General features: G+C 42.8%; 1 protein-coding gene across 1 annotated transcript; it reads right to left on the bottom strand.

The window, feature by feature from the left end:
- Positions 1 to 493: 493 nt before the first annotated feature.
- On the bottom strand, positions 494 to 14,133 carry Cfap20 (cilia and flagella associated protein 20). Its single transcript, XM_004843134.4, has 6 exons — positions 13,802 to 14,133; positions 3,503 to 3,582; positions 2,575 to 2,686; positions 1,777 to 1,965; positions 1,325 to 1,435; positions 494 to 888 (listed from the first exon to the last, which is right to left on the bottom strand). Exons 1-6 carry the CDS (start codon positions 13,883 to 13,885, stop codon positions 883 to 885), a joined length of 582 nt encoding a protein of 193 aa, XP_004843191.1. The 5' UTR covers positions 13,886 to 14,133; the 3' UTR covers positions 494 to 882.
- Positions 14,134 to 14,333: the final 200 nt, after the last annotated feature.

Raw genomic sequence — 14,333 nt, 5'->3', positions numbered from 1 at the left:
AGAGCCATATGTCCCAGAATAAGTGTGAGTGGGAAACGTGCTGCAAGCTTCAGTTCCCTTGTATGATTCCAGTATTTAAAGAAACATTTCCTGCAAGTCCCTATACTCAAGGCAAGTACTCCATCTGGAACTCAGGGGAAATGGTGATCCGTTCCAATGCTGAGTCCTATACATAAAACATGAAACAAAAAGGGCTCCAATATGGCACCTTGCGAGGTGTTTTAAGAGCAATTTGGACTATATGTCATTTTGTCTTAGGCTCAACTTAGGACCCAGTGCTAGTGAGAGGATTCTACTGGCCAGATACTGTTTGTGGGTTGGTCCCCACCCCCCATTTAGCTTATCTTGAAAGTTGTCCCAAATCAGTGTATACAAATCTATCTCATTCTTTTAAGTGGAGCATGAAACATATGGCATGTTCACAGGAAGTAACTCTATTTTCATATCACAAAGGAAAGAAAAACCTCATCATTAAAAAAGGCAAATGAACAAATTTACAAACCAAGAATACAGTATTTTATTTCCAGATGAGTACTACACAGCATATATATATATATTTAGATATATATAAAACAAGAATAAACTGTAGGAAGAAATATTGGCCTGAAATTGCCTTATCGGACAACTTTTAATTCTCTAAGTTCGTGGTAAAAGTATCTCCCCACACACTGGGGCAGGCAGCAGGAGAGACTCCAGCAGTCGTACATCACTCAAAGTACTGCTTATCCTCCACTGTACTTACAATGCAGTAATGGAGTTATGGTAACTAGTGCCCATGACAAGCTGACCATAGGCACAGTGAAGTATGAATGTTTTTTGCACTGTTCTCCAGGTAGTCTCCTTAAGAGTTACGTTCAGGGTCTATCTCAAGTTGCATTCCAGTTATTGCTGAAGGAAAAACAAAAAAGAGGCATCAGTTTAAATTATTAGAAAACAGCTAGTGCCACCAGCCCTCTATCTTTGGTAACATCTGAGTGGACTCTAGGCTTATACCCACAGGCCATGTGTTAGCAGGGACCTACTGGGTGTTATGAACTGGGGACTGACAAAGAGGCTCAGATGGCAGCCTGAGAGCAGGAAGCAACAGCATGCCCTCAGTGGGGGCAGGATTATTTGTAGGCGAGGAGATGGCAGTTGGAGAGTATTTCACAGGGGCATCCTTGATTCAGTCCTGATGCTGGAAGACCTAACATCTTATGATATAAGACACTCCAAAATGTCATCTAGACAGGCCTAGCAGCTGAGCTCAGACTAGAGCACTTTCCAGGACACAGCTCCACAGTTCCTACCCCCACCTGGCTTCCCCTAAGGAAGGCTGCCTTACCTTTGCCTTGTTCTGAACTGGGAGATACAGTTTGAACTCTGCTGGCAGCTCATCTTCTGAGTAGAGTCTGTCTGAGAAGTAAACCCGTCGGATGCGGCAATTTGCATGGATCTGTGGAGGTAAGACTCATTTTGACAGGCTTGACATGACTGGTTTCCTCTTTTCCTGATTCTCCTAGAGGCCCTCTCATGGTGCTGTCAAAATTGCATCTCTCTGGCATCTCCTCAGCTCAGCTCAGGGGCAGATTCAAGCAAGAAAGGAATTATGCTTGGTGGATCCACCCATATCTGAGCAGACTTCTGAATATTCCTGGACCTTTTTGAGGCCAAAACCCCATGGACAGTGACTTGAGAACTTCAGCCAGAAATCTACATGGCCCATAAGGCAGCAACAGATACAGCATACCCTGTCATGTCCCCAGTGTGGAGCTCCATCTGCAAAAAAAGCAGTACCTGTACTCTTAGGGTCTCAATGTAATTTGTGCCATATGCCCGCCGGGTGAAGTCGGATAAATTGAACTGAATCTGGTTCCAGCCATCATCCAGCCGCATGGGCATGGTACAGATGAAGGGTTTGACACGAGTGGTGCTCTGATAGTTGCTTGCCCGAAACCGCCGGCGCACATTCTTATCATCTAGTACCTGTGACATATAAAGTGGAAGAGTCAAGTCAACTCCATCTTGGCAGGATCACACAACCTTATTAAGGACTTCAATTCTCACAGCTCAGTTTCCCAAAGCTGAAACCCAGAGGAAAATAAACAGACCAGATACAGGTCACATACTAGACACAGACGGCCTGTAAGTAACAAGTTTATCCTATTTGTTGCCAAGACAACACCAACTGGTTATGACATATGACATACTTGTCAGGCTCTCAGACCATAGAATGATTTCATAAACACTGTTCCCTGTGCAAAATCAAAAACACTAAAATAGAGAACAGTATCTCAGCATTAAATAATCATTCCTCAAATGGACACCATGCTAACCTTTAAGCTTTGAAATTTTTTAATAGCTGGTGACTAGATTTTCTAGGTGCTTAATATTTCTTTAAAAGCCTGACATGAAATTTTCAATACTAATACCAAATTTATATCATGATAACAAAGGTTCTATAAGGATTATAGTAAAGGCAGAAAAGAACACACACAAAAGGATAATATTTTTGTAGGGCCACTTTTTCCTAAAGTTGGATAGATATCTTTTTGCTACAGGTCAAGGAAGATACATTGATATACAGATACTTACCTGTACTTCAAAGGTGAAATATTTCTTCAGGTTTTTGATAATCATGACGAGGAAAGGAAGCTTAATTCCTAATGTCTTCTTAGGGTCTGCAGGACATGTGATATATGTAGTGCTGTAGAGAGGAAATATCAATAAACAAACTATGTATAACAACACACAGTCCAGAGGAAAAACTGGAAAGCAGATTTAAAAGATTCATATATATTATCCAATGAGTCCATCAACCCTTCAGTCAATGAATGGTTTAAAAAATGGACTCAGAAGCCACATGTGGCAGCGCACACTTGTAAGCTCAGCATTTGAAAGGCTGAGGCAGGAGGATCAAGGCTAACCTGGAGTATGTAGTGAGTTCAAGGCCAGCCTGAACTGCAAAGTGAGACTTGGTCTCAAAAAGCAAACAAAAAAAGGACTCAAGAACAAAACCTTGTATCAAGGGACTAGGGACAAGGGACTAACAAAAAAATATCTGAACACCAAAATCAGACCAGTGGAACTTAGGACGTTCATCCAGCCAGAAGATTTCACATTTGGTTCAAAAGAGCTATGACACAGAAAACCAAAATGAAGACCACAATGGAACTGAAAACCACACTGGCCATCCACTGGAACACCCCAACCATCCTCTGGTTAAATAATAATATAGTTAACAGTTACATCATGCTTACTATGTGCTATGCTTGACTCTACTAAGTGTTTTATACATATTCACTTATTTAATCCTCACAACAGTCCTGTAAGGAATATGTAATTATCCCCATTTCACAGATGGGGGAAGAAAGGCCTGGGAGATTAAGTAACTCGCCCAAGGTAAGCTCTAAGTAGCAGAGCTGGACTCACAAGGTAGCCTGACTCTGCAGTCTGTGTTAATGTCAACAGCATACTCCTCTGAGTACAGCACATATCCGGGAGAACAGAGTTGGCCACCTACCTGACATTTGTCCCTTCAATTTCTAGCACCAGGGACTGGATGTCATTATCAGTGATTCTTTTGATGTGGCCATTTCGCACCTACAAGGAAGAATATTAGATTAGTTAGTACTAAAAATATTTGGCAACAATTTTGTAGATTTTAAAGGCCAAATAGGACCACTTAAAGGAAACCACAGTAGCCCAAAGGGCTTAACGTAGAACTTTGTGACAGTTTTTTGTTTTCATTCAAAGACAAGGTCTTGGTATGTAGTCCAGGCTGGCCTTGAACTCCTAATCTTCTTCCCTCAGCCCCCCAAGAGCTGGGATTACAGGCATACACCACCACACCTCGCTGAAGTTTTACAGTATATTGAAGCCTATGCATAAGGAAACCACGCTATTCCCTCACACAGTGCCCCATCAGCCACTTCAGAAATCCCAGGTAACCAGGCAAGTGGTCATCAGGATAAATTTCTTTCCAAAGAAATCAACTCAACTTAGATTCAGCCAACATTTATTGAGTATCTACTCTGTATTAGGAATGTTCATATACACTATCTTACTAAATTATCTTAGCAACAACAACAATCATAAGGTAGGTAGTATGATATCCACATATGGTGGTATGATATTTCACAATGTGTACATTGGCACTCAGGGAGCCCAAGTAACACATCCTAAGTAGAAGACTCAAAATTTACCAGACCTCTCACTGCCCCATACTGGATCATGTACAGCGGTACTTTGGTTCACAAACTCAATTCTCTCCACAATACTGGTCTCAAGTCCAACTGGAAGAGAATCAAATCAAATTTCCCCATAAGGTCAACACTGAACCTAACCATTGAATTTGATTCGATTCTTGTCCAACTTGTTTTGCAACCAAAATCATGGAAAGAGTCAAGCTGGTGAACCAAGGACCACTGTACTTCTCTGGCCACAAAGGTCAAGGAAATGCTGAATGTCACTGACATGGAGGGTGGTAACCAGAGTCAGAGTAGGGTTCGCTCCTATTTCATGCTTCCTTATCTTCTTTTCCTTGTCAGGGGTAATCTAAATAGCAAAGTTACAGTGTGGGTACAACATGAGTCAAACTATAATCAACCAGTAAGATTATAAGTATAATGGCTCAGCTAATATGGATCCAATAGGGAAGCGGGGCACATAGCAAGGGCACATATGGCTGACATCATTAACCTGGGCTTCTCTATGACTTCTAAAACAGGAAAATTTGGGGGAAGGGGTGGGTTCAGGTGTCTGATGCATATCTGGACTTAACAGATTGGGTGGTTCCAATTACAGTAAAATCTCAAATTTCCATTCATCCCTTAGGGAAGTCTGGTCATTGTAACTTTAATCTTGAAGTCTTGCCTTCTTCAGATGTTCCTCCAGCCACAGTTTTGGTGTGTACTGCACTGATTTCCTTGAGGGCCTGTCTCTGTCTGACTGCCTATTAATTTTTACCTAACTTAGCTGCCTATAATATTCCCCCTCTGAAGGAATATTCCTAACTCCGGTTAGGGGAGAATGGGTGAAGTTTCAATCTAGCTGCTCTGAGCTGAGAAGGGTCTGTAGGGGAGACCACAGTCAGGGGCCTTCTCCAGAGAGCTAATCTAATGGGCCTTGTTTAGAAGTCATGTTGGGGTTTAATAGTTTTGAACTCCCTTTACAAGGTCAATCTAATGGATCTCATAGAGGGAGTCTGGCAGCCTGTAGGTGAAAATAAACTCATTTTTCCAAGAGATTAAAGCATGTACATTCAAAGCAAGAGCACTTGAATGGAAAGGCAGGTTGAGGAAAGAGTCACATCCAGACACTGCTCTTAAGGGTGTGGAACAGGGATTGTGACCAGCTGGCTCCTAGTCCTCTCTACTGATGGAGCTTATCTGTAAGTCTGATGTTTCTTTTAAGATTTTTTTCTTCACCAGATCTGAATTACTTATGTAAAGGCAACAAATTTTATTTATTAGTACCCAAGTCCCTCTAGTCTTAGATGTAAGAAGATGAAGAGTTTGGTGGTTGTGAGGGACAATTTTAGCTAAGGAATATAAAGACTCTTGCTGAGCTTTTATAGCTCTTAGTGTGGCTTTTTAGCCTCACTGAACCATAACAGTGATTTACTACAGGCATAGCTGGAAACTGCCAGCGGGGGTCAGTGACTGAGCCCTCATCTAGCCTTTATTACTACGGCATTATTTTTATACATCTTTTGGTTATACAGCACTTTTCTGCTGGGTGTTTAAGATCAGGTTAAAGTGAGACTTGTGTTAACCAAAATTAACCTCCCTATATATATCAAGGTCAGTTAAGTCTCCTCGGGCATTACTTTTGGAACCATGTATAAACCCTCTCAGCTCCTCTGTCAGTATCAGGAGCTAAGATAGGTCACAGTCTTGCTTGACCATGTAGCTTTCTGTGAAAGCATGGGAGACTTCTCTCTCTGGTGACCCTCTGTACATTTTGGCACCGTACATTTTGAATGTGGGCCCAACAATCCCCCTGCTCAGGAGGTTGGGTGACTCACCAGAGTTGTAGGATCTTGTGGAAAGGTCCCACATGTCCTAGCTCCTTGTTGACCTTGGAACCCAGGGCCAAAATATTGACTGGTCTCTTAGCCCAATTATTTTTCTAGCTCTGGTCTCCTACCTCAATTATTGAACACCCAGAAGAGAAGATCGTCAACCAGGTTTAAAATAATACATCCGACAGACAACCGTGGTCTTTTTCTAGTCACTGTGAAATGACTGTTGGGCTGTCATACTCAATGACTCAGTTATACCGGCTTAAGCTTCCCTTGTTCAATAATCAGCCATCTGATTACAATTTTGAAAGAGAATTACATATAGAAAGAGAACACAGTGTTAACCCCAACAGCTGTATTTTTCCACATGGATTATTAATAACACGGCATTTTGCTTTAGACAGTAGTCTCTATGAGCTGTTACTGAGTTTGACCCACGGGTGGTGTGCTTGGTGTTTCCCAGGTGACATCCGCTCTCACTGTCCACCTTTTCCTACGGCTCCAACTGAGAAAGAATAAAGCTCAAGGAAGACTAGGGATCAAGCATTAAGTATCACTTCTCTCTTCTACAATGCTTAGTATTGTCCTAGGCATAAACTAAGCATCCAAATATGTGCTGACTTCTGGAATTTGACACAAATGAATACTACTTGAGGAGGTTTGAAACATTCCTGGGTAATATGTCCACCACGGACTATTATAGGAAGCTGGAGACCCTGGGGAGACCCACAAAGCCCAGAAGGCTACCAGCGTAAGGAACACCTTCACACAAAACATCCTTCAGTGCCATTGTCAGAGGTGGAAGGCTGGGCCAGCTGAGACCCTGTATCTGCCAATGTAGCATTTCTTGGGTTCTCAAGACAGAAACATCACACTGAAATGCTTCTCAAACAAAGCTGGCGACATTCAGTGCCCTCCTGCTTTGAATTCTGGGCCTCATTCCAAGGGAGATTAAAAGCACAAAGGCTTGGGTCTGTGTAGAACATGCCAACACTGCCCATCTCATTCCCCTAGTAAACGCGCCAGCCAAAGTGGCAGATACTCCAGTATTTTCTGTGGAAAACCATGCAAACCTGTTGGTGAAAGAGGAATTAATCAATAAATTATTTCCAAATAACATGATGCAGTCTCTGTGATAATAGCTGGCAGTATTCCAACAAGATGTAAACATTAATTATTCTCAATAACATAAACATTCTTTCTTTATAAAGTGCATGCTGCAAAGATCAAACATATGGTTATATTAAAATCAGTAAGTAATTAGGGGGCTAGCAATGTAGGCAAGTGGTAGAGCATTTGTTTAATATGTGTGAGGCCCTGGGTTTGGTCCTCAGTAACCCCCCCAAAAAAGTCATTAAGGTCTGAAGACTACTATTGCTAAAAGACATGTCACTATTTATCCCACATGGTTTTAAAAAATGGCCTCAAACCTAGCCAGGCGTGGTGACACACGCTATGATTTCAGCACTAAGGAGGCTGAGGCAAGAGAACTGCTGTGAATACTAGGCCAGCCTGAACTACGAACTACTATGTAGCAACACTCTGACTCAAAAAACAAACAAGCAAATAAAGAATGGACTTAACCCTAACACTCCCAAAGGACACTCAAGCCAGATCTCACTGGGAGTAAATGTTAGGGAATTTGCCTTCTGCCTATCTTCATGTTTCTAGCAGAGGACTTCACTGAAACATTTCTGCAAATACGACCTTTTTAGGTCTTTACAGACAAAAGCAACACCTTACACTGCTCAAAGAGGCCAACAGGTGAATCCTGAATAGACTGCACTGCTCCTATGCTGCTGCCCACCTGATGCAGAGGACTCTCTCGGTAACTTCCTAAAGAGGCTTCTTTTAGCATTACTACATAACAACTACACTCATAAATTTGACTTGTACAGAATGAATTAATGTACACTAAAAAACAAGGCAACGTGGAGGGGAAATTACAGGTCTCATCTCTAGAGTTGTAATGTGGCTGCTGTTGTGACAAACTAGATAGATCTTGCCCAAAGAAAAGTTCAGCTCCGAAAGAAGAAAACCACAAGTATTCTCATATCACAAGCTTCAAGAGCTTGGCAACTAAATTAAGTTAATTTGTCAGTGAATTATGGTTTTCCTCCTTTAGAAAGTTCAAAGGGTTGCAAATAGAAACTTACTAGGAGAAAAGAATGGGGAGGTGAGGGATGGGAGCATTAGAGGATAGGAAACTACTCAAAGCTTCCCCTCTAGGTGCTAAAAAGGTAAGAGAAAAGGAGGAAAGGAGGCAACCTTGCTATCACTCCCTGAAATTGTACAAGTCTTCCAGAAGTGATACCCCTTGCTCAGACTGGCTTCTCACAAAGACATCTAGTAAGACCTGTGTCCTCAGAAAGCATCAACTTCCTTTCCGTTGGCTCCTCCCAGTTCATATGTCACTAGGCAGGCCTGGATTTGAAATGAGCATAAAAGAGCTGGTCAGCATTTATTGCTCACGGTAGATAAAAGTTTTATTTTACTTCCCTCTATAAATAAAGAACCAATTATTTTTGATTTGCTCTTTTTCATTCATGACACATTCTCAAAGTATGGCCCATGAGGTTTTTATTCCACAAAACAATTTTATTTTTATTTCATGCATTTCCCCTCTCCCACTAGGAGCTTCAGCTCCCAAGGTACCTCAATTACAGATCAGAATGGTCCTCAGCCTCTACAGACACCAAGAAGGAACAAACCTTCAAGCCTGTATTACAGTCATTCTCCCAGGCTTTCCATGGTTGCTAGGGCAACTAATAAAGAACACTTATTTTTCCCCCTCAGTGTAAGCCCCAGGGAGGAGGGTCAAGCTGAGGGGAAAAAAATACTATGGAGATTGGGAGGAAGCTGGCCAGTGCTTCACATTTTTAGGAGTGCTTTAAAAATAACACAGGAGCTGTAGCCATTCTCTTCCCCTCCCCCAACTTTCATTTTTCTGGCCCCACCCACTCATCCTGGCAGGCAGCTGAAACCCCACCCCCCACCCCCGCCATCTGGCTTCCTCGTCTTAATGACACATGTTCCAATTTACATTAAGCCATTAGAGCTGTCCTTTTCAGTAGGAAAGCCTCTGGCCTGGGTTAGGCGCTGGGCTCCAAGTCAGAAAACAGGCAGAGGGAGCCCTCTGTGGGGGAGAAGAGGGCATAGCTCTCCTCAATCACCCAATACCTCAAGGCCTTCGCTTCAGGCTCCGACAGGTCAGAAGCTTCTCCTCTTCCTTTGCTATACTTCACAGGGCTACCTAGGCGGCATGCAGGCAACTCTGGACATAACCCAACAACCCCTCCGTTAATGCAAGGCAAGTATGTGCCTTCCAAGGCAAGAGTACACAATGAATGTAATCAATATGCACTACAAACATATTCTGGTAAAATTTTTAAAAATAAAACGGCAAGAATAACCAAAACACATGGTTTCATAGTAAAAGCTACTACTCAGAATAACATAAAGTCTGATCCTGGGAAAGTGAAAATAATTTTACTACCTTACGTCCCAATTCAGTCAATTATACTAATGAAAATTCCATCTATTTAACTCACACCAACAAAGTTTGCTAGTTAAAAGGTAGCACATAGGAACTTTTTTCTGCAGAGGGTTCACTTTTAAAATTAGGAACAGAGGCATGGTGGTGCACACACCTGTAATCCCTGCACTTGGAAGCCTGAGGCAGGAGGACTGCCACGAGTTTGTGGCCAGCCTGGGCACACAGTGAATTCAAGGCCAGCCTATACAGTGAGAACCTGCCTCAGGGGGAAAAAAAAAATTAGGAACAGGGAATGGAAATAAAGGAAAAACAGCAGCAGCTGAGATAAAGACAGGGTGAGAGGAGAGGAACACAGGGCAGTTTTCATTAATTAATCTTGTGTAAACTTAAGATATTACCAGTAAAGATCGAAAATTACACAATATTTTACACAAGTATGACTGGGACTAGAATGTCCTGGTAGTCTTCTTGTAAGTCAGGTTTTTATGTTTTTGTTGTTTTTTCTTTTGGGCACTGGAAGTTGAACCCAGGACCTCACACATGATAGGCAAGCACTATAGTGGTGAGCTACATCCCCAGCCCCCCAACCCTTTTCTGATATGTTCTTGTTAAATTGACAAGATGGGCCTTGAACTTGCAATTTTCCTACCTCAGCCTCCCACGTAACTGGGATTACAGGTATATGCTACCAGGCTCAGAGGAAGCAATGTTTACAATAAACATGACAATTCCGTAATTAACCGTAGGATTTACTCATCCCAGAAGTTAAGGGAATATTAAAGAAATCCCTAATTTCTTCTAAACTCTTGGTTTGAAAATTTATAAAGGTCACTGTCAGGAATCAGTGTAGCCAGATCTTTAGCTAATTTCAAGTGTGTTGAGAAGGAAGGAGAGGTCCTCCAAGTGTCTATAAATTAACTTAGTCTAAAGGTTCAAGGAAGGCCTCTCAGAGGAAATGCCTTTGAAATGTGACCCTAGGACTAATGAAAAGGCAGGTGAGTGGCGGGTAAGGAGGTACCAGAAAGTGCTTAAGGTGAACGAGCACAGGTCTTCACTGAGCAGGAGGCTACTGTTAAGAGGGGGCACCTGGTGAGGGAAGCTTGGAGAACCAGTTCCTCAGGAGCCAAATCAGGGGCTGTGTGGCCTTAGAGCCACATTATGAAGTTTGGGCAGAGGAAGCCATAGTGCAATGATGAAATTATTCTAATTTCAGAAGTCTGGTTTTGCTGTACATACTTTCTATTCCTAGGCATCTGAATGCTAGGCTCAGTTAAACTCCTTATTTTAGTCCTGAGCAAACCTCTCAGTTCCCTGCCATATTTAATACTCCAAGCCCTGACTTACTAAGTACTAACTACATATCATAATCATTGCTAAGTGTTTTATTTTCATCTTCATTTAATCTTCATATCCACAAGTACATGAGAAAACTGGTTAAGCACCTGTCCAAGGTCACACAACTAGAACACACAACAGGATGCAAATTCAAGGTGTTTGACCACGCTCTAGCGAAGAGGTTTCAGGTATGACACTAAACTGTCATACAGTGTGATGTACAGAGCCACAGAAACACATGAGATCTAACTGAAGTTCTCCATGAAAATAGTGTTTAAGAGGAGGTGAGGTGAGAGGGGGAGGGGCTGGGAGTTTCAAAGAGTGCTGGAACTTGCACAAATTACAAATATTTATAAGCCAGCCATACAAAAGTGAAGTTTGCAAGTTTGCCAGTATTGTGAATATGACATTCACTTATATTCATAAGGACCCTAAACACAAACCAAACCTAAATTTTCAAGATTATTCTTAATAAAAAACACACAGAGGGCTGGGGACTTAACTCAGTGGTTCCACCTGCTGCCTCAAAAGCGCAAGGTCCTGAGTTCGATTCCCGGTACCAAAAAAGAAAACCACACAGAAATTTTCCATTCCAAAGGAGAACAGTAACATTCTGTGAAATCAAAATAACTAAAAATAGGCAACACAGTCAATATGTACCTACTGGCAAAGGTCAGAGCTATGTCTAGATAAATGCAAACAGCCGTACCCTACCTGCTCCCCATGAAGCTTTGCCTTTATTACAACTTTGTTTTAGTCCCTGGGACCAGGGAAAATGTTTTCTCTGTGTACCTTCCCAAGTCTACACAACATCTAACACTTAGATGTTGCTTGATAAATCTTTGATAAGTATATTAATTCCCACTGTTGCCCTGACTGGATTGGATTCCCACCTCTTTCTGAAAACTTTAATATAATGCCAAGAAAAAGCACCCATACAATAATAGATATAGCCCCCTTTCCTTCTACTCCTTCCCTTGCTCCAAGGTGGAAAAAACCACTCTCCTTTAAATACTTTTCTGTCTAGTTGAAATAAGAGAAACACACAATCAACTTTTGCTATTCTGAGAATTTTGCTTAAAATGAGTATTCTCCTAAATGTCTGTTTAATTTACTCCATGTAAACCTGCCAATGACTCTAACAATGTTTTCATATGTTTATGTCATTAGGGTACCATCCTACCTCTAGTGGCGTTGTTGTTAAGGGACACAGTGCACCATGGTTACTTTGCTTTTATATTCTGTATGTAAACATGTTGACTAGTCATAAAGCTACACTGAAAAATAAAACACATACCACAGAAAAGTCCAGAGGGTTAAAATGGAAAACTGATAGATAAAAAGTTTTATCTAATAGAAAACAATGCTCTGCTTCCACTGCTATTCTTTCAATGACCTGCTCTGAAAATCTCTCTAGTCTACTCCTCTATTTCAATTGCCTTATTGTGACATCTCTGTTACAATTTCATTTCCAAGTTCAAATGCCGCCCAAAGCTGCTCTCTCCGTGCTTCTGACTGCCCATAATGGCGCCTGGGAAGCCATCTTTCTGACATGGTTCAAGGTATACTCACTCTGGGTTCTCCTTGTAGAGTCACATTTTTAGTTTATAATGCTTTATTATGTAGTTAACAAAACCACAGAACTCAAAACTTGACTAGTACAGAAAAAAAGGTTAAGAGACTGCTTTCCTATGTAATGGCTCTAGTTCTCCCATAGACCATTTGAAAGAGAAGAGTTAGACTGTCACATATGGAAAGGCCCAACCTCAATATATTCAGATCTTTCAACTATGTTATGCAAATAGTACTATGACCACTACTCTCACGAAGCTGATCTTTGAACACAGAATAGTCTATGGAATCCATGGACAGCAGGTCCTGTTTCAGGGCAAACAGGCAGAAAGTTGTCCAAGTTCTCTCCCAGCCTCTATGTGGCCCAAAGCTCTCATCTGTGGATAAGGGAAGACGTAGTTACTCTGAGAGGAAAACCAAAATTCCTGACCTTATTACTAACAGACTCTGCTGACTTAGACTACTCCACATGCACCTCTCTAAAAACACCACTCAGCATACTCCTTCTCTCCGGTATCTCCCAAGGAGAGCAGAACTAATCACTGGCTTCATATTAACATGTCTACCTTAATTTGTATTATAAAAATGGTATGGGAATTTTCACGAGAAATAAAATATCGAAAAATTTAGAATGAAGACCAACGCACAGCTAGATCTCCAAAATATGGATAGTCATCATCTCCTGAATCAGTGAAAGTATCATCTACTGGGTGGCTGAGTGAATTGAGGCTTGCACCTGGCTGAGTTTATTAGGCCAGACAAGGCTTTGATGGTCACCATTTTGCAGTTTTCCTGAAGAAATCCAACTCTGAAGGCACAGTACAAACCACAAGTCACAGTGAGTGCGAAGAACATGCCAAAGGCCACCAAATGCTGGTTTCTTTGGGATCAGTGAGAAAGCAAATGAATGAAACCCATGCGCTTCTGGCTGTGCCTCTGTAAGGGTGCCCAGAACAAAGGCTCTGTGTCTAGTGACCACCACAGTGACTGGCACAAAATAGGACATCATTTGTGGAACCCGTGAACAGCAGTTCCTCTCACGTGTACCACCCCAAAGCTTCCTCACATAACTCTGTGCATTTCATACTGATGTAGGCACTATCGACCCACTATATTGATGGGGAAAGCGTAGCGCAGAAGAACTGATCAAGTCAAGTTCGTATCAGGGGACCGCTCACCTAAACACCAAAGGACTTTTACTCCCTGGTCACGCCCACTCTACTCGCAACCCTCCCCCCCCCCCACCGCGCGCCTCAGTCAAGCCAGGTAGGGGACAGGGCACAGCATCGGCTTCCCGCCCCTTCCAGGGCCCAACTCCACAACACCTACTTCCCTGGGCGAGAAGGGGGCGCAGACTCTGGACGCCGCCCCGCCCGCTGCCCCCAGCCCCTGACCTTTTTGTCCCAGATCTGCAGGGGCTTGCTGCCGATGCTGTAGAGGATGGAGAGGAAGCCACTCTGGAACGTGTTTTTGAACATCTCGCCTGCCGGCGGCCTTCGACACAGTCGCCCCGGAGCGACCGGCTCTGGAGTAGATACAAGCAGAGAGTAGCGAAGGAAAAGCAGAGGATGGCTAACTCTCGACCTGTAGCCACTGGCGGCTGGACTTGGACACGGGACGCTAGGTCCCTAGCTTCAGCTCCCACAGAGCCACCTCAGAACCAAAACCACAGCAACCGTCCCCCCCAACACTCCTATCCTTAAATGGAGGCGAAGGGACGCCCGCTGCTTAAAATGGATCCCTCCACTCGCTTGAGCCCGCCCCCTGGGAGCGCTGGGCCCAGTCCCGGCGCAAGGAACGCGATTTCCTGTTCCTTCCTCCTATAATCCCCGCCCCAGTCCCGCCCCTTCAGGAAAAAGAACTCTGTTGCCGAGGGACTATTTTCCCATCTGTGGTCCAGATTTGCTTCAAAATAGCGGAGGAAGA

The sequence above is a fragment of the Heterocephalus glaber genome, unplaced genomic scaffold (genome assembly GCF_053883595.1).
Source record: "Heterocephalus glaber isolate CG9 unplaced genomic scaffold, H.glaber_assembly_v1.0 deba00000071, whole genome shotgun sequence".
Lineage (NCBI taxonomy): Eukaryota > Metazoa > Chordata > Mammalia > Rodentia > Bathyergidae > Heterocephalus > Heterocephalus glaber.
Note: the sequence above shows the minus strand (reverse complement) of the source record. Positions and strands in the feature narration are given on the sequence as shown.